The sequence below is a fragment of the Carassius auratus genome, chromosome 41 (assembly GCF_003368295.1).
Source record: "Carassius auratus strain Wakin chromosome 41, ASM336829v1, whole genome shotgun sequence".
Taxonomy (NCBI): domain Eukaryota; kingdom Metazoa; phylum Chordata; class Actinopteri; order Cypriniformes; family Cyprinidae; genus Carassius; species Carassius auratus.
This window is the reverse complement of record NC_039283.1, coordinates 22,637,608-22,664,774: the sequence shown is the minus strand read 5'-3', so window position 1 is coordinate 22,664,774 and position 27,167 is coordinate 22,637,608. Positions and strand designations below refer to the sequence as shown.

Below are 27,167 nucleotides of genomic sequence, written 5' to 3'. Positions count from 1 at the left end.
ATAAATATGTTTAATGTGTCTAGATGATATATATGTTATCTATAAAAATTCATGTAGATTAATCAGAATATATGGATGATGCAATATCATGTTTAGCTTGCTTTATTAGATCTGCTGACTCACCAGTGTAAGTCCTTTTGTTCAAAACCATTGTCTATGCGGGGGCAGAAAATGGTCTATAGCTGAATCTTAGAATGGGCCTCTCTTAGCAAAACAGCCATCTGAGATGTTGAGGGGGTGGAGTGCTTTGTTCCCAAAAAACTGGTGGCCTACATCTATAATGGGGAGGATTTCCATGTTTTGTTCTAAACATTTTCACCCAGTATAGGGCTAAAAAGTGCATACAATTTACAATTTACCCCAAAATGACAGTTTTGTCTGAGACTTTTAATCATTATTGGATGCTATCTAGAATACTTGATTATGATTGGTCAGTCACGCCATTCTGTGGTTAAATAGTTTTATATGAGGAAGCTGGCACAATCATGTTATTTTCTAATAAAAATTAAATTTATATTGTATGTCCATTTATTTATTTGTTAATTAAATTAATGCATTTTTATTATGTTATTTTATGGTTTATGATGACCGACTGACACACACATGATCCTATGCTGCTCTTTTAACAGTTTGTTTAGACGGATGAAAATTGTGTAACGTACAAATTAATATAGTTAAAAGTTTTTAGAGCCATCAGAATGAATTAAACACTGCTTGGTTGAAGATGATCTTTGTGAAAAAATTCCAGTCATTTCAGTTGCAATGAGTAGATTCTTGCAAATGATTTTATAGTTCTGTCCTTGATCATGCCCAGTCAAAATCATTCTCAAAAATGAACTCAAAAGTCAGGATGACAGTATGTAAGGTTTGTTGAACCATTCTATTTTTAAAGCATATTTTCAATATCTTTGAACATCCCAAAAAACACTTGGTTACTGACACTCCTTAACATGGAGTGCTCTGCCCGGTCTTGCCGTTCCCGGGATGAGGTCACGTGCGTTGGTGACAGTCAGTCATAGTCCGGGGCGCCATTTCATTGGCTGAAAGGGTTCTGACAAGCCCCGCCCATAGGCTGTCCTCAGCTACGTAACGGCCGATCAGCTGTTAATTTTCCACAACAATAACAAAGAGAGCAGTTGAGACCTCGGAGAAGAAACGAAAAGGAACTGAACGTGAAACTACGAGCTAAACGGTCCAGAAACTTCTTCCGGGAAGAACTGTATTTATATCTTATATCTCACGGCAAATAATCTACCTCAACCACTTGAACTGATCTGTTTTTGTTCTTGAAGTCAACCCTCTTCCTGTTTACATTACTTTTTGCCGCAGGTGAGTTAAAACCTCTTTGTTGGTGTTCGACCGACATTCTGCATTAAGACGTTATAGAAACGCCCAGGAGCTAAATACTACGAATGTATTATACAAAAGTATTCAATTTTGGTTGTAAAAAGAAAAGTGAAAATTTGGTCGAACATGTAGCTAAATGTAAAAAAAATAGAAGGAAAAAAATGCATTTAAAAATGTCGACTTTCTGCATAGCACTACCTGTCAAAGCATGCAGGTAGATTTGCTAAGTTCATTATTTGTTTCTGCAATGTAAGCATGTTCGGATTTTACGAATTAAGCTTTGTTCAGCAGAGCGAGTTGAAGCGTTTGTGTTCGCGGTCCGCCCCGTCGCTCGGTGTAGGGTTACTCATCCCTCCCCCGGCCAGGCGGGTCGATAAACCATATGACAAGCTAATGCAGCTTTCGTACATGTTTGCACCTGTACAATCATTCAGATTGTAATAAGCACGATGATGCATGCTTTTCTCAATGCATGGCTGCGTTAATAAATTATTTTAGCAGTCTAATGTAACCGTTATGTCACCTTAAGTAGGTTCTTGTTTTGTTGCGTTCGATGCTTTTTGATGCTTTTTTTTCTATGATTCTGCATTTTTATCAATTATGGACCAGCTGTTTGAACAATACCTGTGAATAAACATTGAAATATGTGCAGTGTTCAGTTCTGGGCCTGCAGAATAAAATAAAAGAATAATAAAAAAGACGCTTCAACGCTGTCTCCATAGAATAATATTACAATAGCTAAGATGGTCTGCACTGGTTTCAGAATGGTTTTGGACAGTTTTCACACAGGTCTGGTGGGGGAGACCAGCTAAACCAGCTGAAGACCATTTTGACCAGGCTTGTTTTTTTTTTTTGTTTTTTTTTGCATTTTTCGTTTTGTCATGTACATAAATGTGCACTTTGCAAGTTTTGTTTTATTTTTATTTATTTAGTGATTTTTCTGTCTACACCACATTAACATGAATTGCATTGGCATTTTTGTTCCATTTCAGTTTTGTATCGACATATTTCATGATGTATTTTTAGAACATCTCCCATGAGAATAATAATAATAAAACAACAACAATGAGATTAAATGGGCTGCTTTTCCTTTGAGAAATGTGTATGTAGTGAAGATCTCCTATATAATGAAAAAAACAAGTTGATACATAATGAAGTTCTCAGTGTATTTAATTTATATCTCCTTAGCTTTAAAATGGTGACCTCTCAGCATTGCAGTTTTGACACAAAGGCCATCCTAGTCCTACTTATCTCTGCATGTCAGACTATAATCCTCTTTTTGGGGGTTATGAAGGGTATCTTATACATATGTGACCTCATAATAGCCCCAACCCCCTAAACACACAACAAAGAGTGCTGCCTTGACTATGAGCAGGTGGAAGGGAGTAAGACTCGGTTATCTTCTTTTAATGATGTAGTGAGGTGAAGAACAGCTTGTAGTCCTTCACAGTTGTCTCTTTTTGTTATTGCAAGCAAAACAACGGAAAAGGGGACCCTCATGAGTCATATTCCTGAAGGAGGTCAGGTGTATCTGTACAAAGATCAGTTTTCATAGGCATCAGCTTTGTGTGAAGAGGACAGACAGTATCTGTGACAGCAGAGACACGTTAGACTGTGTTGTTTTGGCTGGTCTGTTCTCAGGAATATCTGTCTGTATTTTATGACCTGTAATTTATGGGCTAATTGTGACAGAACCAGTTCTGTACTTAAAGGCTGGCCAGTTTGTGTCTACGTTTTCTTTAACAACACGGTTATCTTTGATTATCCTCCAGGGCCTGTTTTTGCACAATCAACAAGAGCTATGGCTGAACTTCATCAGGTGTTCCTCGGCTGAGAAGGAGTAACTAATGCACTTTAGCACCTTTACCAAGATCTCAGTGAGCGGCTCCCGCAGCTGATGACCAAAGAGCAAGGCCCTCACCCACTTCCAGCAGGACTCTCCAGCCTCACGCCTCTGCCCCAGACAACACCATGTTCCAGAGGTTCACCAGCGTCTTGTTTGGAGACAGTGGATGTCCTGTGGATCCAGACTTCAATGAGAAAGAGGAGGAGGATGAGTGGATTCTGGTCGATTATCTAGGTGAGAGATCTTTCTTGCATTTCCTGTTTTTGGTTAGTGAACTGAAATATGGATCTTGTGTAAGAGCTTCTCCCTAAATGCAGAAATGAACAAGCAGTTCATACCAAAGAATGAGGGTGATGTAGTCTCAGCATTTCAAGTCAACATAAAATTAATGCATAACCTTTTTTATTGCATGTTTGTAACTTTAATGTTGAGTATTGTTGCATATTATCCCAATTGTCAATTTCCAGAGTCTTCAGAATATTTAATCAAAGTGTACTTGCTCTTCCTCTGAATCATTTCTTTTTCTGCTGATGTCACTTAGGCCATACCATCCATGAAATAATGCTTAAGTCAGCATTTTCCAGTTTATATAGTCAAGTTTCCCTTTCGTTTTTCCAATAGAATATTCAGTTTTACTCTCAAATATCACATGATGGAGATAAAGGGCAATTTGCATATACTTTAAATGCATTCATGCATTCATTCTGCTTATTTCCCCCCGAAATCAGAGCAGATTGGGTATGCTCTTATTCATGAGTCGACCCTAGATCACCTCAGTTGGTTCTGATGACGTGGTCTGCTGGACAGTATTACAGATTCTGTGACCCCTGGCACAGACTTCATGCCCTCATTAACATGATACCTCTCATAAGCTGCCTGCCCAAATACAGGCCTTCCCATATTGTGTATGTGTGTGAATATTTCAGGTGCAAGGCAATCTGGATGGTCCAGTTCTCTTTTTTTAGGACAGGGGGAGACATGCTTATGGCCAACGTTTTTAGCCTGTCAGACAAAAGTGTCTATGTTGGAGTCTGTGATTAAAAATAGGACAGACTAAGTTACCGTTTAAGCACGTAAAGCAAATAAGCCTTGAACATGGAATGATTACAAACATCAGTCGTTGCCTGAAGGCTGAGGTAGACAGGATGGGAACATTTCTTTGGTTTTATATCCATAAAGCTTGATGGATGGAAGTGAGTATTTTTCCATTATGGTCCGAGGATTAAAGGTTAACTGGCTTCCCAGGGACACTGAAGAGTGCTGTAAGAGGGTTAAATGGCTTCTTTACCAGCTGAGTTGAGAATATGTTTGATGTCATCTGGCAGGATGCTGCAGGGCTACAGATAAACAAGGTGTGGCTCTGTGAAAGACAAGTTCTATGTGTGCTATAACATTGTGTTATGGGTGTGGGACTCTCTAATCACTAGTTGGTCTTGTTACATTTTGTGTAAATATAAGGCGTTATCACTGTAATTTCAAACTTGTCACATTAACTTCACGTGAAGGCTGTCAAGTTTTTGCATATTTAGAAGTGGTGAAGGATTGTTCGATTACACTGCCCTCTAGAGGCCACTAAATGTGTAGGCTCTTCCCAACAGCCAACTGTTTACGCCATTTTTGGTTTCCATAGTGTTCAGATGTTCTTGGTATGAACCAGTGATGAACTATGGTTTGGTTTGTTTGTATGATGTTTTACTCTCTGCATATGACTTGACTGAAATCTAGTACTTCTACAATGTCAGTGGGATCTCCCCCTCATTGAATTGTCTGCCAGACTCAGATTGCTTCAAAAAGTGTATAGCTTTGGATTTCATGAATAGTCTGAACAGTACAAAAACTAAGACTCCTGTGAACTTATTATTATAGGAAAACTGCCATTTTACTGTATTGACATCCTTTCTGCTCTCTGTAGCGAAGGCCTGTTCCGGTGCGTGTGGAGATGATCTGGTGGAGGTGTGCTCTGACGATGTCGCTCCCCTGGACTCCCCCGTGCGCTGCCCTTCCTGCTCCTCTCTGGATTCAGTGGCAGACACTGATGCAGAGGATGGCGACTTCTTACGTCTAGAGGCGACATGTGGGCTAGAAGAAAGCTGGTTCATCACTCCTCCGCCGTGTTTCATGGCTGGAGGCAGAGCTCCGGTCCTGCTGGAGACCAGTCCTCTGGAGAACCTACTGATTGAGCATCCCAGCATGTCCGTGTACGCCGTTCAAAGCCCTCGTCAACGACCTGCCAAGGACAGCACCCATGAGCCATCCATTTTAAGGTAAAGGGCAGATTGAGATTTTTTTTTATGCAAGGGGTAAAGTACATCTAGCTGGTTGCTATCGCAGAATAACCCCGACAGGGTGATTAGGACTAGTATCACCCTGAAGGGGGTTATTCTGCGACAACAACGAGCCGGATGTACATTATCCTGCTTATTACACGGCTACTTGCCACATGAGTAAATAATTAGACACTTAATATTAATTTGAGTTGAAATGTTTGAACACAAAAGTTCCGTGATGAAGGCCGAGGGATAACATACCTCGGAATGTCGCGACTGACCAATCAGAATCAAGTATTCCACAGCGCAGTGTAATAATTTGTGATAACAACTGGCTGGATGTACATTACCTTGCTTATTACACAGATACTTGCCACATAAGTACACAAATGGTCATGACATATTTTTTTTAGTTGAAATATTTCATTAGCTCAAATCTTTCTCAAAGTAAATGTACAATCATACAACTTACAACTAAAATAAATAATTATATGGATCTTACCTGTTTGTGTTATAATGCATTGCAATGTACAAAACAATCATCCTCGAAACCACCAGAACTCACAAAGTTTGTCTGACCAACCAGAATCAAAAATGTCAGATATGTGTAATAATGTTTATGACAATGTGAAATATTTGAATCTCACAGATTCTGTTTGGCTTTGCAGATCTGATGTTCAGCGCCGGCCCAGTCACCCTTCTGGCTGCTACACAGCTGCTCTTGTTGCTGCTCACGCCGGGTTTCTGGAGCAGACCAAGAACAGCCGCTTGGCACAGCGCATCCGTGACAAGGTGGAGCGCCAGCAGCTGTCTCGCAATGCCCTCCGTCGCCTCAACCTGCTGCGCGACGGAGGAGCCAGACAGGCCAAAGCCACTGGAGGCTATATTCACCAGCCGGGACAGAGGCAGTACAACTACTGAGGCAGTCCCCACTTCTCTCCCCTGTACGCTACCCCTTCCACACTGGGAGAACTGGTCTTTCGCCAGAAGGAATGGAGTCCTTTAGAATCAATGCCATAGGTCACTTTACTTCACGGCAGGTTCCACTCGACCTGAATGTGTCTGCATCGTGTTTCCTTTATAAGCTATATCTTATAGGTTCTGTTTTATGTTATGTGTCTTGAAGGTTGAATAACCAAGTATTTTGTTATAGTGAGCATGATGTTGTAGTGCTCTGTTTGAGCATTTGTAGGCAGCTTGGCACTTTCAATGCCTTTAACTTGTCTCTGCTTTTTTTATTTTATTTAAAGCCATACTACGTTTGATCACATCGGTGATGAAATCATCAGCAGCACTTTTCTGGTTAGGAGGGAACCTGCCTGTGATTTTGTAGATCAGTACTTTCTTCCTCTTTGATTTTTTTTTCTCTCTTTAAAAAAAGAAAGGTAAAATATACTGGGTTTATTATCACTAAAAGCCTTGTATCCATAGTAGATTTCAAAATATGTAAAATATATTTAAAAAAAACTTCCAAAATATTTTAAAAATTCAAAATATAGAATATATTACATATCAGTATGAAGTTGATAAGAGTGTATGTTATCTGCATAGATATGTATGTAGGTTTTCTATTTTTAGAGTGACTTTAGTGACTGGTTTGATGTATGACTGTGTAGAGCTAATTTTCCAACAGGTGAAAAATCAACAAAAAAACGACATTGTGTTGTAATGTTTATTTTTATGTTTGCTATATATCTGCAGTACATGTCTCAGGGTCATCACTGTTCACCTTTGCTCTTTGCTAAAAATGCAGATTACTTGCAGACAGTAAATTGTCTCCGTTCATACTGGGGAACCTCTAACTTTATCAGTGTGTATGTTACCTTGTGGAAATATTTGTAATTGATGTAAATCTTTAACATAATGTGTGTCTCACACTTCGAATGAAAGCTTGCTCCTCCGAGGACTGTGAAAACAACACTTTCTCTTAATTGACTGTTAAAACCTTTTACAATGAAGTGAAACTGTTAGCATTTAAAAAAAAATGTTATATATATTTTTAGTTTTCTCACTTGTAGTAACCTTTTGTGTTACATGCCTTTTCATGTTTTATTTGACTAGTTACATGATATATTTACTGAGCGAAATATGTAAAGTAGCAAAAAACTTCAAATTCTTTGTAGGTTTTGTTTGTTACTCTTTATTCCTTTATCACGTGCAACCTTTTGTTGTAATTTTCCGGTGACACTGCCCAGGTAAATGTCTCCCCTAAATGAATGAAACTGAATTCAGTAACTCTGACATTCAGTCGAATGCATATTTCATGCATGAGCAACTCAAGGATAACACCTACAGCTTGTTTTGTTTTTATAATTTTTTTGGCTTGCTGCATTCTGTGTTGAGCAGTATATTGCATTTTCTGACATTTTTCTCTGTGGACGAAGGGAATGGAAGGGACATAAGGTTCTCTTCATATTCCTCGAGTAGTACTGGAGGTCTTTCCCTATGTCAGTAGACGCCTGATATTTGGTATTCATAACAGGGATTTCATTTTGCCTTGAATTGCGTTTGGGGATCATGTGCCTTCCAGGTGAACAGTATGACAATGCATCCGTGAAGAACTTGAACTTTGTCCAAAGGGACACAAACAAATGTAATTTTACTATGCACAGAGGATTACCTTGTCTCTGTGAGCCACTTGCTCGCTCTGTCAACTTTTACATGAAATGTAGCAAATTTTTTTCTGTGTTAAATGTGTGAAGAAAATTCTCTGTGGCATTGGTAAGTTTTAGACTATGCTTTAGTTGCGGTTTTTTGTCGCTTTTTTTTTTTTCTCATTTTACTGGAATAATACAGCACTTTGCCAAAAGTGTAGGGTTTTAGGATTATTTAGCATTGTATATTTATGTTTTTCTTGAACTGATATGTTTTGGATACGTCATACACAGACTGTTTTATATGAGTAGTATAATTTGCAAATAAATTGTTCATTTCATATGTCTCAAAACCAACTGTTTGTCATTATGTATACTCCCTTCTCAATAAATGTTTTAATACAAAATTAAGTTTTCTGCCCTTTTCTATTAGTAAACAGAAATGTTAAAATATAAGTCTTAGGTGGGTGTTCGCATGTTCTGCCATCATGCATAATTTATACTGTAACTTAATCACCACACCAAATTATAATGAAAGGTTTCCACTAAGGAGCGTTTGAAGAACCCATACCAACCTGTAACTCAACCCAACTAATCTCTAAAGAATCCCAAGCCACGATTACCGCAAGCCTATTATTCATTGTACCAGTGTGGGTATTAACCTTAATAAAGTAGATTTCTAACTGTAGCAGTTTAATCATGTCCTCCTTGTTGTTCTCAATGCACTGGTGCTTTCTGGGGTTACATGCTGCCTATAGTGACCTGTAGCTTGTATAGTCTAACAGTCTCTTTGCAATGTTGAATGTTTACCTAAAATCCAAATATAATTCATATTAGCTTTTTGTTATGACTTTAAGATTTTTGTTTTTTGGAACGGCATTAGTACCATACACCGCCCCCTCCCCCCCATACATGTAGTACCATACATGTTTTATATTAAATTATATTATATATATTAATTTTTGGTTGTATCTTTTTTTACTGGGTGAATTGTTTGGAAAAGTCCATAAAGGGAGTTCCATAGACTTTAAAAACTTTGTTTTGTAAATGTTAATGTAAAATAGAATTTTGGAGATCTTTGCATTTGGAACTCATGTAGTGCGTGAAGGAGAATTTATTTATTTATATGTTGCGCGTAGCAATATTTTGCCTCTCCCCGGATGTGACGTAATTTAACATACACATACACAAAAGGGTGAGCGGGATTTTAATGTGTAAAGAATTCGCGCCGTTTCCACATCCCTCCAAAAAGTATTCCTATTATTATTATTCTTTCAAAAGGTTAAAGCAGTACAATTTTTCTTGTTTACGTGTAAAGCTGTCGCGTTGATCTTGGATGGACAGAACTTCCCTTGTGTTTTAGTGTTCCTCTTAACGGGTGCAAAAATGTATGTTAGCGTGTTCAAAGTAATTTTTGTTTTGTATGCTTAGTAAATGTAACAACGTAACCAGTGGCTAGAAGACATTAAAAAGCCTTGTCACAAAATTAGTAAATGATAATGACAGATCATTGTCGTTTTTGATAATTTATTTAAGACCAAAAAAGGCTCTTGGTTGATAAATTGACATCTATGATTGTGAAATGCAACTAATATTATGATAAGTTTAACATTGCCTGTCAGAACAAGAATCCTCATGGGTTTGTTTACAAGAGCACGTTGTTTCTCGCAGAATAACCGTGATTGGCTAGAACGATTCAAATCCACGCCCACTAGAAGCTGTCAAACTAGGAAGCGTCTCCTTAGAGTTGAAAACTCGTCATAATAACGTATAAATGCAATAATTAACATACAATCCTACTCGCATATAATGCATGAGGTCCTCGAGCGCCGGATTTGTTTAACCGGGAAATCAGGAAAGCGCGTTTTTTACATATTTAAACCAAGGGTCTACTCAGACTAAAACAAGTCTACCAACCACAATACTTTCTGTAGGTTTCTCACAAGCAGTCCACATTATAGTTTCTAATTCCTTGCAGATTTTTTAACTATCACCTATGAGGCTGACTGGTCATTTTTAGCCCCCCAAAACAACGTAATATTTAGTTTTTTGGTTTGTTTTTAAAGGATGAAAAGAGCGGCACGCATGCGCAGTAGCCGCGAGCCACTGGACTATATAATACTTCAGCAACACTTCGCGCCATCCATTCATTTCTTTCGCACGGAACTCAGCGGTAAGGACACGTACTTTAATCTTTGTTCACCTTTAATCTCTTTTTATGTAAATTTCACTTCGTTAAATCGAGTCGTAATCACGCTTTAGCGGGAATAGTGTTGTTGCTTTATGCTGCTTTTGCTTTAAACGGAAGTTTGTGTCTTTTAACTAACGTTAGTCATCTACGACTAGAGGTGAAGATCTCCTCGGGACTCCTAAAAACAGCTTTTTTTGGATAGATTATTAAGGTAGAAAGCGCAATGAATGTGTTTCGAAATATATCATAGGCAAAAGTTTAAGGTAATGTCGACTTTAGAGGGGGGATGTTGCTGAAAGTTAGCCGTCTCTGCTAGGCGCCAGATCGGATCGTTGTCTGTACGTGGACTTACATTTGTAAACTCTTTCAGAAACTGGGGAAATAACTGATATTGTGGAAAGTGTTATCGGTTTTCCATACACCAAGGGGTTACCTGAACAGTATTTTCGGTTAAACTGGTGTTTATTGCGCTTTGAATAGATCTTAGATGGGGTTTTGTGGGGGCAGCTGTAGTCTCCCGCTTCGTGTAAATTGGCGCGGACTGTCCTTTCACAAACCCACAGAACTGGATCATGTATTTCTGGTTTCAGTAAAAACAGATGATCATACTACTGTTTGTGTAGACTTAGCATTTACCCTCAATGCCTTTCGACTTTAACTGAATTTTAATTTGTATGGATTATAAAAAATGTGTTCGATATTTCTGGTCACATATGCACTTCTCTCTCTGATCAAATGGCTGAATGACTCGAATGTTTATCGTTAACGTTAATCATCTTTTTTTCTTTGGCCAGGATTTCTCTTAAATACTGTATTTTAATACTTTTTCGATATGTAGTTACGTCATTATTCTTCATTTAGGTTTAAGAAGTTCTTTTGTTAATCAAAGTGTAACCTTAACGTTGTATGTTTCTGTTTCACAGGAGAAAAGCACACCATTTGTTTAGAAAATGTCAAGACGCAGGTAACTTAAGCATTATTAGTTTGATTCGTTTAATTTGTCGAATGTATGACTTTTCTAACCCTAAAAAAACATTTTATAACTTTTGTGATTTAATAGTAGTCGCATCACATTACAAGAAAGAAATGAAAATGCACCTGAACAAAATAAACCGCAGAGGAAAAGAAAAAGCGAGGTGAGATTTGTTTTAAATATTACGTTACTGAAACAGCTGTTAATTATTTTCTTCACAATGTAATGTTATGTAAATATTTAAATATCATAAACCCTTTTTCAGCAGTGCAACAGAAGAATCCCGTCAGCAGCTAAGAAACAACACTATGAAATTCAGGTGAGCCGATGATATGTATTATTATCACTATTCTGTATATTTATAAATCATTCGTATTATTTTTTAGCAGCTAAAAGAGCCAGACTGATTGTATTCGGTATAAGAAATGCCTGTTAGTTTTTCTCTAGCAGTCTGTTTATTATGCAGTAGCTCGGTCACGCGCAGTAAATGGTGTCACTAATCAGCGCGCCGTGACGTCACGTGCGGAACCTCCCGTTGTTATTTCCTTTATTCAGCAGCCCGCGAAAAAAAAAACTTTATTTAATTAGTGAACGTTGCCTAAAAAAAATTCTTAACGTTTTGTTTGGCAGCTGCTGTATTAATAAAAGTTCATTCGCTTAAAATGTTCTTTGATGCCTGAAAGAATATTCCTTTGCAGAAATCCTGAAACTGTAAATGCCGTATAATGTATGCTATAGGCCTACAAGAGTTTATAAAAATAAAAATAGGCAAAAGAAACACTATGCTGAGTAATCTAAATCCCTTCTTCTTATTAATGCCTTACGGTTAAGTCCTATTCATAAAATGTCTGTGGTGACCCCATATGTTTTCTTTTCCTAGAACCGGTGTTTTGAAGGTGATGTTAGTCCCAGTGTGTTAATCGAGACTCCTCAGAAGGAGCTTCATCAGGAGACCGCTAATCTTTCTGGTTTCAAGCACTTCAGATTCAAGAACCTCTTTGTGAAACCCTCTCCGCTGCCATGCCTCAGGTAACACACGATCACAGCGTCTCACGCTTTTGAAAAGTGAAAGTAAATCAAAGCCTCTTACTAATAATGTCATGTAAAACAAAGCACTTGACAACATTATTACCCTTTCCGTTCCTTTAAGGAAACTAATTCAGAATCCTAGTGAGAGAAAAACACTTGGCTTGATTTATTGTCATCACTTCCTGTGTTATGGTTTTATCACCAGCGTTTTGAAACGCACAAGCTGAATTTACCCATGAACTTATTTAATATCATTCAGTACTTGCTCTCTGGTTTAATGGTCTAAACTTGCTGTTGTCCTGTCAGTTGGGCCAGTTCAGATGATGTGTGGATAAAGATGCTGAACAAGGAGCTGAAGTATGTACACGACAAGGGCTTCATCCAGCAACATCCAAATCTGCAGCCCAAGATGAGGTCCATTCTGCTGGACTGGCTCATGGAGGTATGGAGTTATTTTTTTTTCTTTTTCTTTTTTCTTCTTTTTCACAGCTATGAAGGGTTTGTGTTCTTGTCACCTGATTATTTGTTTAACCTGTTATTAAATTCTTTCTGTGCAGGTCAGTGAAGTTTATACTCTGCACCGGGAGACATTTTATTTGGCTCAGGACATCTTCGATCGCTTCATGCTCACTCAAAAAGACATTGGCAAAGATCACCTGCAGCTCATCGGCATAACATCACTCTTCATAGCCTCAAAAATAGAGGTACTTTAACATCTTCTTGAATTGGTTTTACAGAACTAGAAGGGTTTTCTGTAAGATTCAGTAATGGCAATACAGTTCATCTGAATCATAACAGAACTCCATGGTGCTGTTTATCTCATAACGTATGTCTGTTTGATAGGAGATTTACCCGCCAAAGCTCCAGGAGTTTGCTTATGTGACGGACGGGGCCTGCGACGAGGAGGAGATTCTTTCTCAAGAGCTCGTGATGTTAAAGGCGTTGAAGTGGGAGCTCTGTCCTGAAACCGTCATGTCATGGTTGAAGCTCTACTCCCAAGTGGACTCTTTGAAGGATGATGCTAATTTCCTCATTCCCCAGTTCTCGCAGGAAACCTACATCCAGATCACACAGGTGAGACTTGAGCTTGTTTGATGTAAGTGTGTATATAGTGGTGTTGTTTTCTTGACGCCTCTTCTGACTCTTGAATCCTCTCTGCAGTTGTTGGATCTCTGCATTTTAGACATTAACTGTTTGGATTACCAGTATGGAGTCCTCGCTGCTGCTGCGTTTTGTCACTTTACTTCTTTTGAAACGGTCCATAAAGTATCAGGTGAGCTTTCTGATCTTGAATATCCTTTAAGGATTTGAAGGGTTTCTGCAGGCCATTTATTTCTTTTCTGATTAATTTACATTTGAAGACCATATTGATTTATTGTTTCTCCTTCATAAAACCTGCAGGAACCCTGAACGTTTTTGTGTTTGTCGTTTCATCAGTTTATTGTTTTTGTTCTAAGTATTGTCTTTTTGTTCCCCATCAGGACTCACGTGGGACAGCATTTCAAGCTGTGTGCGGTGGATGAACCCGTTTGCACGGGCGGTACGTGAATGGCCCAGACCACAGCTGAAGGACTTCAAAAAGGTGGCGACAGACGCTCGACACAACATACAGACCCACGTGGACTACCTGGCCATGCTGGTGAGTTCTCATTTTCACGGTCTCCTCTATCAGGTTTATTTGAGATCCAACTGGTAAACTCATCCTTTTTTTTTTTTTTTTTTTTTTCAGAGTGAAGCACATGATCGGCAGCAGGACAGCATGGACCGGATGTCTCCATTGGCTGTAGCCGGAATATTGACCCCTCCTAAAAGCACTGAGAAACCTGCAAATGCCTGAAGGGTTTGAGGAGAACCTGGCATAGCTAGTCTTCATTTAATGCAGTCACAGCCCAGAGAGGTGCGAGACCTTCCACACCAACACATCCAGAGACTTCCAGTTGTTGTGTGCGGTGTTGAATCAGGTTGAGATGCTATAACCTTCAGATGTTTGGTCTCCCAAAGCAGTATTTGAAGCACTCAAAAGTGCCTTCCATCAAAGAATGGATTCATATCCATTTTCTGAAACTAGAAACGAAACATTAATGATCTCAGACTGAAAGAGCTTCTGGCCATGTTGTCAGATCAGAGGTTTGGATAAATGCTGCTGCTTTGTGGATCATATGTTACTGTTTTATGTCATGTAAATATGATTTAATTTTATTGTGTGTGTGCGTGTGATAACGTATGATGAGAAACATGTTCTTAATTTTGGCATCAGTGTGGTCCGATGCTAACCCAGTGGTGTGAACTCTGCTAAACAGGACGATTAGGTTATTGGCTTATTTTCTTAAACCTTTACATCATTGTGAATGTCATTCCTGTGTTTTCATTCTCCTGCGACAGAAGATATTCCTGGAAGACTTGACTGTTTTCACCCCTCGGAAGTGAATTTACCAAACTGAATTTAAGCAAACTGCATATTTATTTCATATAGATTGTCTTTGTAATATTTGAATTGCAATTGTGTTCCTCAATGCCAAAGGCATATTTAATAATTTGAGGTGCTTGCTATTTATGAATGTAATGCCATTTGTGTGTAGCATAGCTTCAATTAATTTTGACTTGGACTTGAACCAGTCACGTTAGCTACATTGTTGATTTAAGAACGGTGTAAAAATGTACATGAGATGTATATGTGTACAAATAACAATTTCAAGACTCTGTAATATGTAATTTCCTATGTGAAATTATAAAAAAAAAAAAAAACTCACTTTCATTTTTCACTTGATCAAAGCGATTACCCATTACGTCTTCAGTGTCACAAATTCCTTCAGAAATTCTGATATGCTCAAGAAACATTTCTTATCAATGTTGAAAACAGTAGTGCTGTTCAGATAATTTTTTTTTTCTTTTCAGAATTTTCTAAATGTAAAGTTAAAATTATATATAATTTTTACTTGACCTAAACTTTTGAACTCAAGAGCATTTGTACATCGAGTGATAATAAAAAAAAATCTAAAAAAAGGATTCCTCGTGTGTTTACACACACCTATTGAATAAAACTGATTCTGATTTACAGAAATGTGCAAACATCTATCTGATCTAACGTGAAGTCATTGTCATTCCTCATGACTCTTTAGCAGGCGAAAGGAGGGGGAGGCAGTGATGTACCTTTTGGTGGCGTGACAAAGGAAAAGCACTACTGACAAATCTGAATTGCAAATTGTCCTAATGAGTGTGTTGAGGTGTCTGGGTCTCCCCAAAAAAAGTTGTTGCTGTTCTCACCTCCAGATAAACAGAGAAGAAAGACCATAAAGACAAACACCTTTTGATATACAATGTGGAGAATCTTTGGCAAGAAACTCAAGCAGCTCAAGTATTTGCAGAAGCAGCTAGCTATAACTAGAGCTCAATTCTTTAGTAAAGGGTCTGTTTTCTAATTATTAGAGCTGGATAATATTCTCTTGACATTTTGATACATATTGTAAAGAGTTCCTGTGTTTACGCAGTGGCCAGCCAGTGTGTGTGTGTAAAGGTGTCTCCCAGACATGTGGCTGGCACTGAAGACATGGACTCTCCTTACAATGCTTTTGTTGTGTGAGTTATTGTGTAGGTCTGGGAACGAGTGTCCCCTCCTCAGTGGGCTTCCTACCCCTGAACTCCCAACCCCCTGCAAGAACCTCTGAGACAAAGACCCGACTCCCGACTACACGCTTTTACTTTTAATGATGTGTCCCACATACCACTGCATCATGATGGCTTGGAGAAGATTCAAACAGATATATATTATTATATATAGTTTAATAAGCAGAACCTAAGGTGTCAGAAAGGTCATGAAGATAAACCAGAAATGTGTCAGACATCATGACACCCACTAAAGAGACTAAGGTAGCTCAAAAATTCAAACCAGGAGAAATATAGTCAAATAAATGTGCTAGACAAAGTAGGAAAATTATATTACTGTATTACCACAAAGAACAGAAACAACACTGACCAGCTGACCTTTATACTAGACTACACAGCTCCTAAGATTAGTAGAGGAGACAGATTGGTGCAGAACAGGAGCCTGTCAAGAATAAAAAGGAAATTGATAAGACAATTTATGGCTCTCAATAGTAATACTCTTACAGATCTAAGTTCAGAAACTGATGTAAAAGGATGAGAGCAAACCTAAATATAGAAAATATACAAAAGTTCAAACATCAGCAAGTTTAAAAAAGGCTGGAAAACTCATATAAATGATGTAGATGATAATATAAATGACCTAAATTAACAGGAATCTACAGATCACGAGGCAATTGCAAACAATACTGCAGAAAAAAAAAACAAGCAGCCTGTGATTACTGTAAGTCACCGCTGGGTGGCAATAAAACAACACGAAAGAAAATCAGCGACATTGAGGCGTGAAGTGTAACATGAGGAAACTACACGATAAAAATAACCTCGCTCTCACGGTTGATCAAGGAAAACGTTTTATTTATTAAAATTCATATACAAAAAAAGGAAATGTTAAGTCCCTAGAAAAAGTATTTCTGTATGTACATTATTTACATGGCAGAATGAGCAGCACAGGTCTGTGAGGGGTTAAAAGGAACATTTCAAGTCAACTATGAGCCATTGTGGCAATGACCTTATGCTCTTGTTAGGTTTACAAGATTCATGAAGTGACATTGCCCGGACCTCTCCAGAAAAAAGGCCAATGGTCATGTCTTCGACTCAGTTTATGTCTCTACAGGTTTTACTGAGCATTTATTAGAGGACTAACCTAACTGAAAAAAAAAAACAATCTTATGACTCACTGTTCTTACAAAATGTAGCCTGCAAATTTTAGTTTTACAACAATAAAAATAGAACTATACAGAGCCTTTGTAATCGTATTGCGATTTAAAATATTCACAATGATTGTATTTGCGCTGTGTCTGGCCACATTTGAACGTTTTAAACAGACTTGACACAGTGGAGTCTTGACTCAGCTACTCAATACTGCACACATTCATCTGGTGTTGTGACAGACCATAGTGTCACCACGTTTCAGCACACCAGCATCAAAAATGATTGGTATCCTCATGAAAAAAAAAAAAAAAAACCCTACACAATGAATATTCATGGCAGAATGCAGATTTATACTGCCACTGACTGAAAGTAATGTAACTTATGCTCTTTTTGCAAGAGCGGATATGTGATTCATTGGCACATCAGTCACCTGTGAAGTCTTTTGGTGTCTTTATGACCCCCTTTTTTGGCAAATTTATGCTTCAGTGTTCAAATTCTGAAGAGGGCATCCATCACTAGTGCAGCTGGGTCCATTAAAACAAAAGTGTTTTGGTCAAGTGCTGATTTATAAAACATTACGCTCTAAACAGTAAACTGCTGGGAATAATGCTGCACTCCATTCAAAGGCGGATGTGGGATCTATTTCATTTTTATGACGTCTGACCATAAAACCATGTTCTGTGGTCTGATTCTCAATGACATAAAGAAACAAAATGGCTGTGCTGGTGTATGATGATCTGGAAAAGATCATTTAGTGTTTTACACACCTGTCACTGCAAAACTCTGCTAAACAGGTTTCATCAGTGGATAAATGTAGGAAAATTTGTCTCATTGATGCAGTGAATGTTTATTGTTAACTGGGTCATGTTCAAGCAGGGTTCCCACACTTCCTAACAAATTTTTCTGTGCATTTTCAATGACATGTCCATTAGTTTTCCAGTAATTTAACATGACTTGATCATGATATTTTCATTAAATTATAAATTTGTTTTGGAGATTTTATAGAACTTAATGAATTAAGTATTTTCTATGCTAAGAAATACTTTAAAATTATATTTTATTTATGTATTTGTCTGCTTGTTTTGGTCTTTCAGGACTATGGGAACCCCGTTTATGGGAAAGTTTGGGGTCAGTAAGATTTTGTATTATTTTTGTATTTTTCTTTAAAGAAATGAATGCTTTTATTCAGCAATAATGCATTACATTGATCAAAAGTGACAGGTAAAGACACATCACATTGTTCAAAATTAAAATGTTATTTTTATAAAAAAATCCTAGAAATTCAGTTTTGCCATCAAAGGAATGAATTACATTTTTTTAAAAATATATTAAAATATAAAAAGGTTATTTTAAAACGTAATAATACTTCACAATGTCAATGTTTTACTGGATTTTAATTTTAATTTTTTACAATAAAAATCTTACCGATCCCAAACTTCTGAACGCTACTGTGAATAAAAAATTTGGCAAAATCAAAGTTCCGCACAAGCTTCTAAGATGGATATCTTACATAAAGTGGCATTCTAATGCACATTTCCACAAAGAAAGCTGTAAATTTCGGAGTCAAAAGGAATGCAGCATTAGTCACCTGTGTTCACTAAAATGCAGATTAGTTGTGAGATGCTGGATGTGACTATACCATTTTCATCATGGTGAAGTCCTGATGATTCACTGGCTTTGTTCCCTATCAGAGCAAAAATAAATACAGTACATTTAATATTTTACTCAATAAATAAAACAAATCATTTCTCTAACCTCAGCTGCTTCTCACACTTAAAGCTGTGTGATCTGAAATGAACAGAAACCGTTACTTAGGACACATTTTTGTAGAGTTGGAACCCTATAAAGGCTATAAAACACTAACACAAAAACAAACGCTGGGCTTGAAGTCATCAGTAACTTGAAGGTTATTGTTCCTGGCTTTGGCTTTGCACCGTGTCCATGTAGGGGATGGCCAGCTCAGGTCGATGATAAAGCTCGCTGAGGGCTTCGAACTTGGAGCCCCAGTGCCGCAGAGAGTCGTAGGTGAAGGCCTCCTCTGAAACGGCCGATCCCAGAGAGCTGAGGCTGCCCGCGCTGGAGCCCATTCCCTCGATGCAGTACACGTGGTAGGTGTCCATGGGGAACGCAAGGCTGTCATTATCAGCCTCCCAGATGATGCGCGACACGTAGCTCTTGAAGTCCATGGAGCAGGGACCGCTGCAGCTGGCATTGTGGTGGTAGGGAAGGCTGATGTGTCCGCAGGGATGGACCTCCTCCTGAGAGCCCTGGGATGATTTGATGAGGGGGGCGGTGGTGCAGGAGGAGGACTGTGACAAGCTGGAACACAGAGGCCTCTTCAGCTCAGTGATGTCATAGGCATTCTGTTGGACACACAGGCAACACTTTAAATTCTGGGGGAGTACTATAGAACGCCACTTTATGACATATATCTCAAACTCTCTAAGCGGTCATGTGACAACAATATAGCATACTTTTTGAACTGTATGAGGAACAGTAGGGAGTATGTAGAATGCAGATTGAAATTCTAAAGAGCTGAATGCTGCCACCTAGAGGATGATGGTATTGCAGTTGATTGTAGATGCCGATGGAGGTCATTCCCCTGACCCGAGTCTTACTGAAAGTAAATCAATATCTCCCGCGGCTGCCCTACGTTAATGGAATACCTGGTCCTGCTCTCCTCCTCCCTCCTCGTTGTAGTTGAGGATGTTCTCCCGGATGTCCTCCCAGCTCTCGTTCTCCGCTGGGATGTGGTAAACACCTCGCTTGCGGAACTTATTCCGACTACCCTTCTGATTCCATACGGTCACCGCCACAAGCACGGCTGCAGAGGACAGAGAGAGAGAGATTAATACAAGAATGATGACACCAGTTATTAAAAGTATATTTTTTGTTGAACTGTGGATGCTTAAGGTAAGTTACATTTTGCGACATGCAAAGAGGTCCAAAAGACGTTGAAAACAATTAATGAAAATGCTTCTCTTTTGCATTTTTTTTTTTACACAACTGTTCAAAAGTTTGAGGTCAGCAAAGTTAATAAAGAAATTAATACTTTTATTCAGAAAGAATGCACTAAATTGACAAAATCCCAGATTTTGGATCCCAGATTTGTGATTCAGAGGTGGAGGGGGAAAAATCATATTTTGATGAAATATTACAAGGATTTTTTTGTCTTTGGAATAATGTGGACAATATGTAAATCATCCTTTAATTTTTTTTTTTTACAGAGTAAACAAGATCAGTTTTAATTTCATTTTTTAAGTGCAACAGTCTGACTGCAGGCTTCAGCTTCCACCAGCTCATCTCATCTTGCCAGTTCATGGATGGTAAGACTCCTCTTTTCAATTACAGACAGATAAATCCAAAAATAACCCATCATTTTCTGCCAAGTTTCTCTGAAGGCCATAAGCCCAACCAATTCCATCATCTGGCAGCACGTTTCTCTTTTTGTGCTTCAGTTGATGAGTGATTTCTTCCTGCCTGCATGCAGTAATGCTTTAAAAAGGATTTGTGTGTCTGCTTGTGATGTGCTGACGGCGTGTCAGAGCTGGCAGAGAGGCCTGGAGGGCACTGCCAGCCTGTCACGTCATGGATGTACCTTTCTGAGGTGTCCTGTCACGAACACACACACACACACACACACACACACACACACACACACACACACACGACTGGCCTGCCTCATCATTCTTTTGAATGAGTTGTCTCTCTACTGACTGGTGTTACTGACCAGTCTCTACTTACTCTACTTAGAGGGTCTCGTTATAGTTCCACATTGATAAAGGAGACTTTAAAATGCTTTTCATGAAAAGTGTTCCATGATACCCTGACAGTTACCGAAAAAGATGAGTAGACACATGCTGATGGCTAGGATGGAGCTGGGACTGAGCGCTGTGAGATGGAGAGATTTGACCCGGCCGATCTCACACCACTGGCCCCTGAAGCCCTCTGGACAGCGGCACTGGTAGCTCTTGGTGGAGTGAGCCAGGCAGGTGCCACCATTATGACATGAGGTGGGGACACAGGGGGATGGGGAGCAATGCAGAAGACCTGTGACCTCATCCACCACTGCAACCTGATTGGTTGGACACCTGGAGTAAGAGAGCGGATGTTAAAATGAATGAAGAGGCATTTGACAGAAGGAAACCGTGTAGGAGAGAGTGTTCACCTGCACTCGTGTTTCCTCCACAGGTCGACGCAGTACAGCGGACTCAGGCAGGGTTTGACACTGCAGGCGTCAGAGTGGCAGCCGGGCACGACTCCACGGCGCTCCAGCACAGTACTGAACTCTGTGCCCTGACCATCCAGTGGCAGAGAGTGACCATTCAGTCTTACGTCCCGCATACAGCCTGTACGGTAAAAGAAACATGGTGAAAACACTACAGAACTTACAGATTTTGTATTTGTTACTATGAATTTATACATTTTTTGGATATTTGTACAAAGTTTTTTATTTATTTTATTTCTATTTTATTTATTTATTATTTTTTAAGGTTTACTATTTTTTTTGACTGTGCATAACTTCATTCATTACACAGCTACTTTGAAAAAGGGAAGAGAAAACCCACCCTGAAAGTCTCTCTGTGCGTTTGGAGTTGCACTGTTTCCCAGAAACACACTGGAGGGGTGAACTACTATTTCCTTTTTCTGACCCAGGACCCCTGTGACCTCCCGTGACCCCCCTCCCTGCTCCAGTCGCAGGGTAAAGGTGTTGTCATAGCGATGAAGGCTAATGAAGACCCACTGGCCGTGGTTCACACGATGACCTGTTAACTTCAGAGAGTGATTGCCATCTCCAAGGTTTGCACGGACAGTGAGGAACCCATCTACCATCTGAGAGACAAGAAGATGACACAGCGTTACAGCTTTAAAAACATTTTCAGATGTATTTGGACACTTAAGGGATGCTTAAAACAGATACTATTGCACTAGATGTCATTGCATTCATGTGTACCACTCACTTCAAGGATAATGAACTCGTTGGTGTCACGTGAGGCCATGCTGAGCAGGCTGCCCATGGAGGAGCGGGTTCTCAGCAGGAAGTGAGCTTGGGTTTTGCGTGGACTTCCTCCACCTCTCAGCTGGTACCTCAGAACACTGTCCTTCTCAAACGACCACTCAGGAAGCGCTTTGTCACACTTGTGTCCGCTATATCCAGGGTGGCAATCACAGCTGAAGGAGCCCCATTCCCCCAGACATTTCCCATGGACCCCACAGGAGGGTCCTCCAGCGGTCAGACACACACCATCTGTTAGGGCACATCCCGGGGCACTGTTCTCACTCTCTGCTGTGCTGCCGAGGTCGTACACCTGACAGAAAACAGACACATGCACACAGAAAGGCCCGAGTCAGAACAATTCTGAACATCATTGATCCATATCGACCCACTGTCAGAAAGTGGCTCAGGTGAACGTCTGTTCTGTCCAAACAAAAGATTGTGGATTGAAAAACATTGTCTTAATCTCAGCCAGAAAAAGAAAAGACGTTGAACACTGACAGGTTCATACGTGACGCATGATTATAAATAATTTCTGCATTCATTTGAATAAGATGCAGTAGTGCATATGTGCAAATTTTGTGTTTCTTAATTATTTCCAGCAGAATTCATTTCGATTTTGTTTTATGAATTAGGCCCACTGTCAAAAAAACTAAAAAAGCACAGTGTTGTGCAATCATTTTTGAAATAGAAATATCTACACCGTGTTTGTATTTACAAATAATCGATGCAAACAGAATTAGTGCCTACCAAATACACTGAAGATTGTATGCTTTAAATATTAAGCCAAGCATGCCATTGGTTTTATTATTTGTTTTTTTCCAAAACAAATTTGGGACTGTGCGCTTGTGCATTTGTTTTTGGCTAATATTTCCCACAGTCCCATTGCACAATGAAAGAAAAGGAGTCTGTAATAGTCAATATTCCATTTTTGTCAGTTGAGAGTATTTAATTATTTTGTTTATACTTGTTTTGTTAAATTATATAAATTTCTTTTGTCAAGACTCTCTCCAGAAAGTTAAACAGATTTACATTGGTTTTACCTGACTATCCACCACCAGGTTCCTCACACATCCCACAAATCCTTTGTAATGGGGGTGTGAGCTACGGGGTGAGTGTGTCTCTTTAACCCCACCCAACTGGAGAGGTTGGTACACATCCAAAAACCTGAAGTGAAATGAGCAAATGTGGCATTTAGTTTACATCACATCCAGGAACCATGATTTACTACTTGCTATTGCTATTCAAAGGCAGGTGGTATTCTAGAGATCATTTTTATCGGACAAACATTTGTATATGGCTTCGTGAAAAATTAAGTTAACAGCATTTTGGTCTTTTGTCCTAAAGAAAAAAAATATATATGGGCTAAAGGTATAAGGCCATGACACTCGGATGAAATCAAAAATCCACAAAACTCTTGTTTTCATTTCATGGGGTTCTTAATAAAGTTGCAATGTAGTAAAATCTGTAATCCTGGACCAGCAAGCAAATGGTCTAAGTAGATACTTTTTTAGCAGGGTATTTCTCTATCAGTATATTAAGATAAAAAAAATTTACCTTTCACTGCCTGGCGTCTCTCCGGAGGCCTTGCACAACGACTGATCAGTCTCAAACATCTCAACTCCCAGGCCTTCCACCTCGTTCACCATGGCACCAGAGCAGTGGTCCAGAATCATCTGGACAGTCTACACAAAACACACACACACACACACACACACGCACGCACACACACAATAATGACTTCAAGACAAAGTAATACACTGCACGAGAGGTCACGTTTCATAATGGATATTTTAGACCCAAATTCAAGAGGGCAATAAAGCTCACAATCTGCTTAACCCAGTGTGAACATCAGAGCTATGTGATGATCTGGACTCTCTGACAGCTTCATGTCTCAATAAAATTGAGGTCAGGATGAGAACATTATTAAGTCAAACTAAAATTCATCTGGGAAAGGCAAATGCCCAATTTCTCATCCTGGTCACGTGCCCTCCATTTCAGTCTATGCTTCTACCTTGCTATCGCTGATGATGTCAAGGTGATGCCAGCGGCGGTCCGTGACAGTGGCTCTCGCGGACAGCTGCAGTGTTAGAGTGCCTGAACCATGATTCACACTCAGCACAGGAATTCCTTTTTTCAGCTCTAATGAAAAAACAAAAAAGATTCAGAATTGGACTAGAAGACACACAGTATATTGATGATAGTGAATGCCAACAGGTATAGTGCCATTCAAAAGTTTGAGGTTGGTAAAATGTTCTAAAATTTTGGAAGAAGTCTCTTATGCTCACTAAGGCTGCATTTATTTGATAAAGAAACATTAGAAACAAAAAAGTATTATTACAATTAATATCTTTTAAAATGTCATTTATTCTTGTAATAGCTGAATTATTAGTAGCCATTACTTCAGTCTTCCTTCAGTGATCCTTCAGAAATAATTTTAATTTAATGAATTGGCTATTTTTATGGAAACTGTGAAAATGTAAGGCATCTTTGTTGAAAAAAAGCAATAATCATTTAAAAGAAAAAACTTACTGACCCAATTTGAAACCATTTCACAAATTAACACTGCAAAAAAGGGAGTTCTGGGCCTAAAGACTTGTTTGAGCTTGTGTTATTTGGGTAACACTTTAGAATAAGGTTCCATTAGTTAATGTTAGTTAATGTATTAATTAACATGAACAAACAATGAATAATACATTTATTACTGTATTTATTCATCTTTGTTAATGTTAGTTAATGAAAATACAGTTATTCATTGTTAGTTCATGGTAATTCACAGTGCATTAACTAATGTTAACAAGCACAACTTTTGATTTAAATAATGCCTTAGTAAATGTTGAAATTAACATGAACTAAGACTTATAAATGCTGTAGAAGGATTGTTCTTGCTTAGTTCATGTTAACGAAAGTAGTTAACTAACATTAACTAATGTAACCTTATTCTAAAGTGTTACCATTATTTGTGCTACAAACATGAATGACACCTCAAATCATGCAGCTTAAAGCAAACAGACTAATGATTTTTTCCCAGAGCAACATAAAATGGCAAAAATCTATTTGGTGCCACTAGTAGGCTACACTTCACCTTTAACAAGTTCTCAAACTCATTATAGGAAGGCATATGACACTGGTACCACAAACACATGTGACGTGAAAATCTAATGCTGTTTAATGCCCCCTAAGATTGGTTTTGACCCCCAGCAGTAAAAATTATTTGTGGTCAGTTTGAAATTGCTGTCACTGCAGTGGCAGGGCTTTTGCCCCAGTTCAATACAAACAAGTTTGTTCCAAACTGATGATGTAAGCTAATGCAAGGCCACAGGAGGGTCGTTTCCTGAAATCACACGACCAGTTGCACAATACAGTACTGGACAGGTGGCATAGAATCTGAATATCTGACCTTCACCAGTGACTTTTCACCAAACCCCATTCATACCACTGCTGACAACACATATTTACACACATCTTTAATTAATGACTCACTTCAGATTGTACTTGTTGCCATTAATCGATTTTAGTAACACAATTAATTGGTAGAGGAAATTAATGTCATGAAGTGTAACAAGAGAATCTTAAATTATGATGGCACTATGGATGGATATTCTCTCTGTTATGGAGATTGTTTTTAGAATAAAAATAAAAATAAATTAACTGTATAGAAAAAACTAACAAAAATGACAAAAGCACATGACTAAAAGTATAAATAAAATGAAATAAAATAAAAACTGAACACAAGCTGATTCAGAATATTAATAAATACAGAAATGCTAGATAAATAATACTAAAATAACACAGTACATTCTAAATTGACATGTCACTTTCCACTGCACTAGGCAAATAAACAGTTAAACATGATCATTTGTCATACATACCCAGTGCAATGAAGTCCTCTTTTTCTCCAGGCTGAGGTGTTCCCATTGGGCCATTGTAGAATAGCAGACCATTGCCTACCTCTGTAATAAACTCCAGAGAGATGTGGCTCTGGAAGCAAGGCCTTATGGGAGAGAACCAAGCATAACCATTACCCAGGAAACTGTGCTTGGTTTGCTGGCATTCTGGTCCATCAAACATAGGGGGACATTTACACCTACAACAGAGTAGTAGATTAGTAGTAGATTTTACTTCACCAAAAGTGAAACTGCATTATATCAATAAACATAATTTATTCTATCATATAATGAAACAAGCAATTATTAACAAGACATGAGTGCTAGAACACTAGACTGTTTTACCTGTAGCCTAGTTCACTGTCCACACAGGTGCCTCCATTCAGGCAAGGGTTGTGTGAGTATGAAGAGCAGTGCAGGTGAACGCGCTCTCGAGCAAGACAGCCACACTGAGCGCTCGCTTTGGCTGAGACAGACACCAAAGAGACATTTCCATTGTTCAGTGTTTTAGGGGTGTCACTGAATGTCACCTTGTTAGAGCAGCCACCTGTCTGACCGCAGGCAGCATAGGTGCACTCGTCCACCCCCACCTGTAGAATGGGCTTACCAAGAGCGGACTCCAGCTGAAAGAGAATTACAAATCCTACTAAATTACTTGCTGAATTAATGTTACTTCCACAACTGATTCCTTTTTACAATATTTGATGATTGATATCTTTTTTTATATAAAAACAAATTCTACACATAAGCAAAACAACATATTGGAACAGTTGGCAACCTGACATAACTACAACTAGATTGCAAGTTAAATGAAATAAAACGAAAAGCTAAAATACAAAGTACATTAGAGCAAATATTATGTTTCAATTTTACAAATTTCTTCCTTTCTTTTTCCCCCACATTCAACCTGTTATTTCCTTTAATTTACCAGTCAATATTCACTTTAGTTATATGGAAAAGACAACTTTTGTCAGACTACTGAAAATAAAATAAAATTAAATTAAATTAAGGAAAAGAGGAGTTGGGAAACAGTAAAGGAAATGTCATATTGGTTTGGAACGACAAGAGCATACGTTTGGATGACTATATTTTCAATTTCTTTCTGATGACTACATTTTCATTTTCTTTCTTTAGCATAAGAAACCCCTTTTTTATCCATATACATTATTATCCAAAACAATTCACAAGTGGAACAAAGCAACACAGGTGATTCACTATAATCATTTCTGTACATGTGTTGTTAGTGTGAGTGTGTATGTTTGTTCTGGACTCAAGGGCAGTCCAT

The 27,167-nt window shown here is 38.6% G+C and overlaps 3 protein-coding genes across 4 annotated transcripts in view; 2 read left to right on the top strand and 1 right to left on the bottom strand.

The window, feature by feature from the left end:
- Positions 1–1,106: 1,106 nt before the first annotated feature.
- LOC113059302 (tumor protein p53-inducible nuclear protein 1-like) lies at positions 1,107–6,693 on the top strand. The gene is made up of 4 exons (XM_026227691.1): positions 1,107–1,329; positions 3,120–3,427; positions 5,106–5,457; positions 6,129–6,693. The coding sequence occupies exons 2-4, from the start codon at positions 3,319–3,321 to the stop codon at positions 6,379–6,381; spliced, it is 714 nt and encodes a 237-aa protein (XP_026083476.1). The 5' UTR covers positions 1,107–1,329; positions 3,120–3,318; the 3' UTR covers positions 6,382–6,693.
- A 3,440-nt stretch (positions 6,694–10,133) lies between these two features.
- Positions 10,134–14,996, top strand: LOC113059301 (G1/S-specific cyclin-E2-like). 2 transcript variants are annotated; one of them, XM_026227690.1, is made up of 11 exons: positions 10,134–10,227; positions 11,169–11,209; positions 11,306–11,381; positions 11,487–11,537; positions 12,099–12,247; positions 12,554–12,689; positions 12,805–12,951; positions 13,091–13,321; positions 13,409–13,520; positions 13,729–13,886; positions 13,977–14,996. In XM_026227690.1, the coding sequence occupies exons 2-11, from the start codon at positions 11,196–11,198 to the stop codon at positions 14,082–14,084; spliced, it is 1,182 nt and encodes a 393-aa protein (XP_026083475.1). In that variant the 5' UTR covers positions 10,134–10,227; positions 11,169–11,195; the 3' UTR covers positions 14,085–14,996. The 2 variants fall into 2 exon arrangements, with proteins under 2 accessions (XP_026083475.1, XP_026083474.1); XM_026227689.1 differs by having other exon boundaries at positions 11,484–11,537.
- Positions 14,997–18,390: 3,394 nt separating this feature from the next.
- The window catches only part of LOC113059300 (neural-cadherin-like), a 57,973-nt gene continuing 49,196 nt past the window's right edge, over positions 18,391–27,167 (bottom strand). Inside the window, exons 21-31 of the mRNA XM_026227688.1 lie at positions 26,228–26,505; positions 25,868–26,082; positions 24,010–24,137; positions 23,553–23,680; positions 23,039–23,162; positions 21,961–22,308; positions 21,568–21,832; positions 21,168–21,348; positions 20,837–21,090; positions 19,666–19,823; positions 18,391–19,362 (exon numbers count right to left, since the gene is read on the bottom strand). Of these exons, the coding sequence (XP_026083473.1) occupies positions 18,907–19,362; positions 19,666–19,823; positions 20,837–21,090; positions 21,168–21,348; positions 21,568–21,832; positions 21,961–22,308; positions 23,039–23,162; positions 23,553–23,680; positions 24,010–24,137; positions 25,868–26,082; positions 26,228–26,505 (2,535 nt within the window). The 3' untranslated portion in view covers positions 18,391–18,906. The remainder of the gene's footprint in view (positions 19,363–19,665; positions 19,824–20,836; positions 21,091–21,167; positions 21,349–21,567; positions 21,833–21,960; positions 22,309–23,038; positions 23,163–23,552; positions 23,681–24,009; positions 24,138–25,867; positions 26,083–26,227; positions 26,506–27,167) is intronic.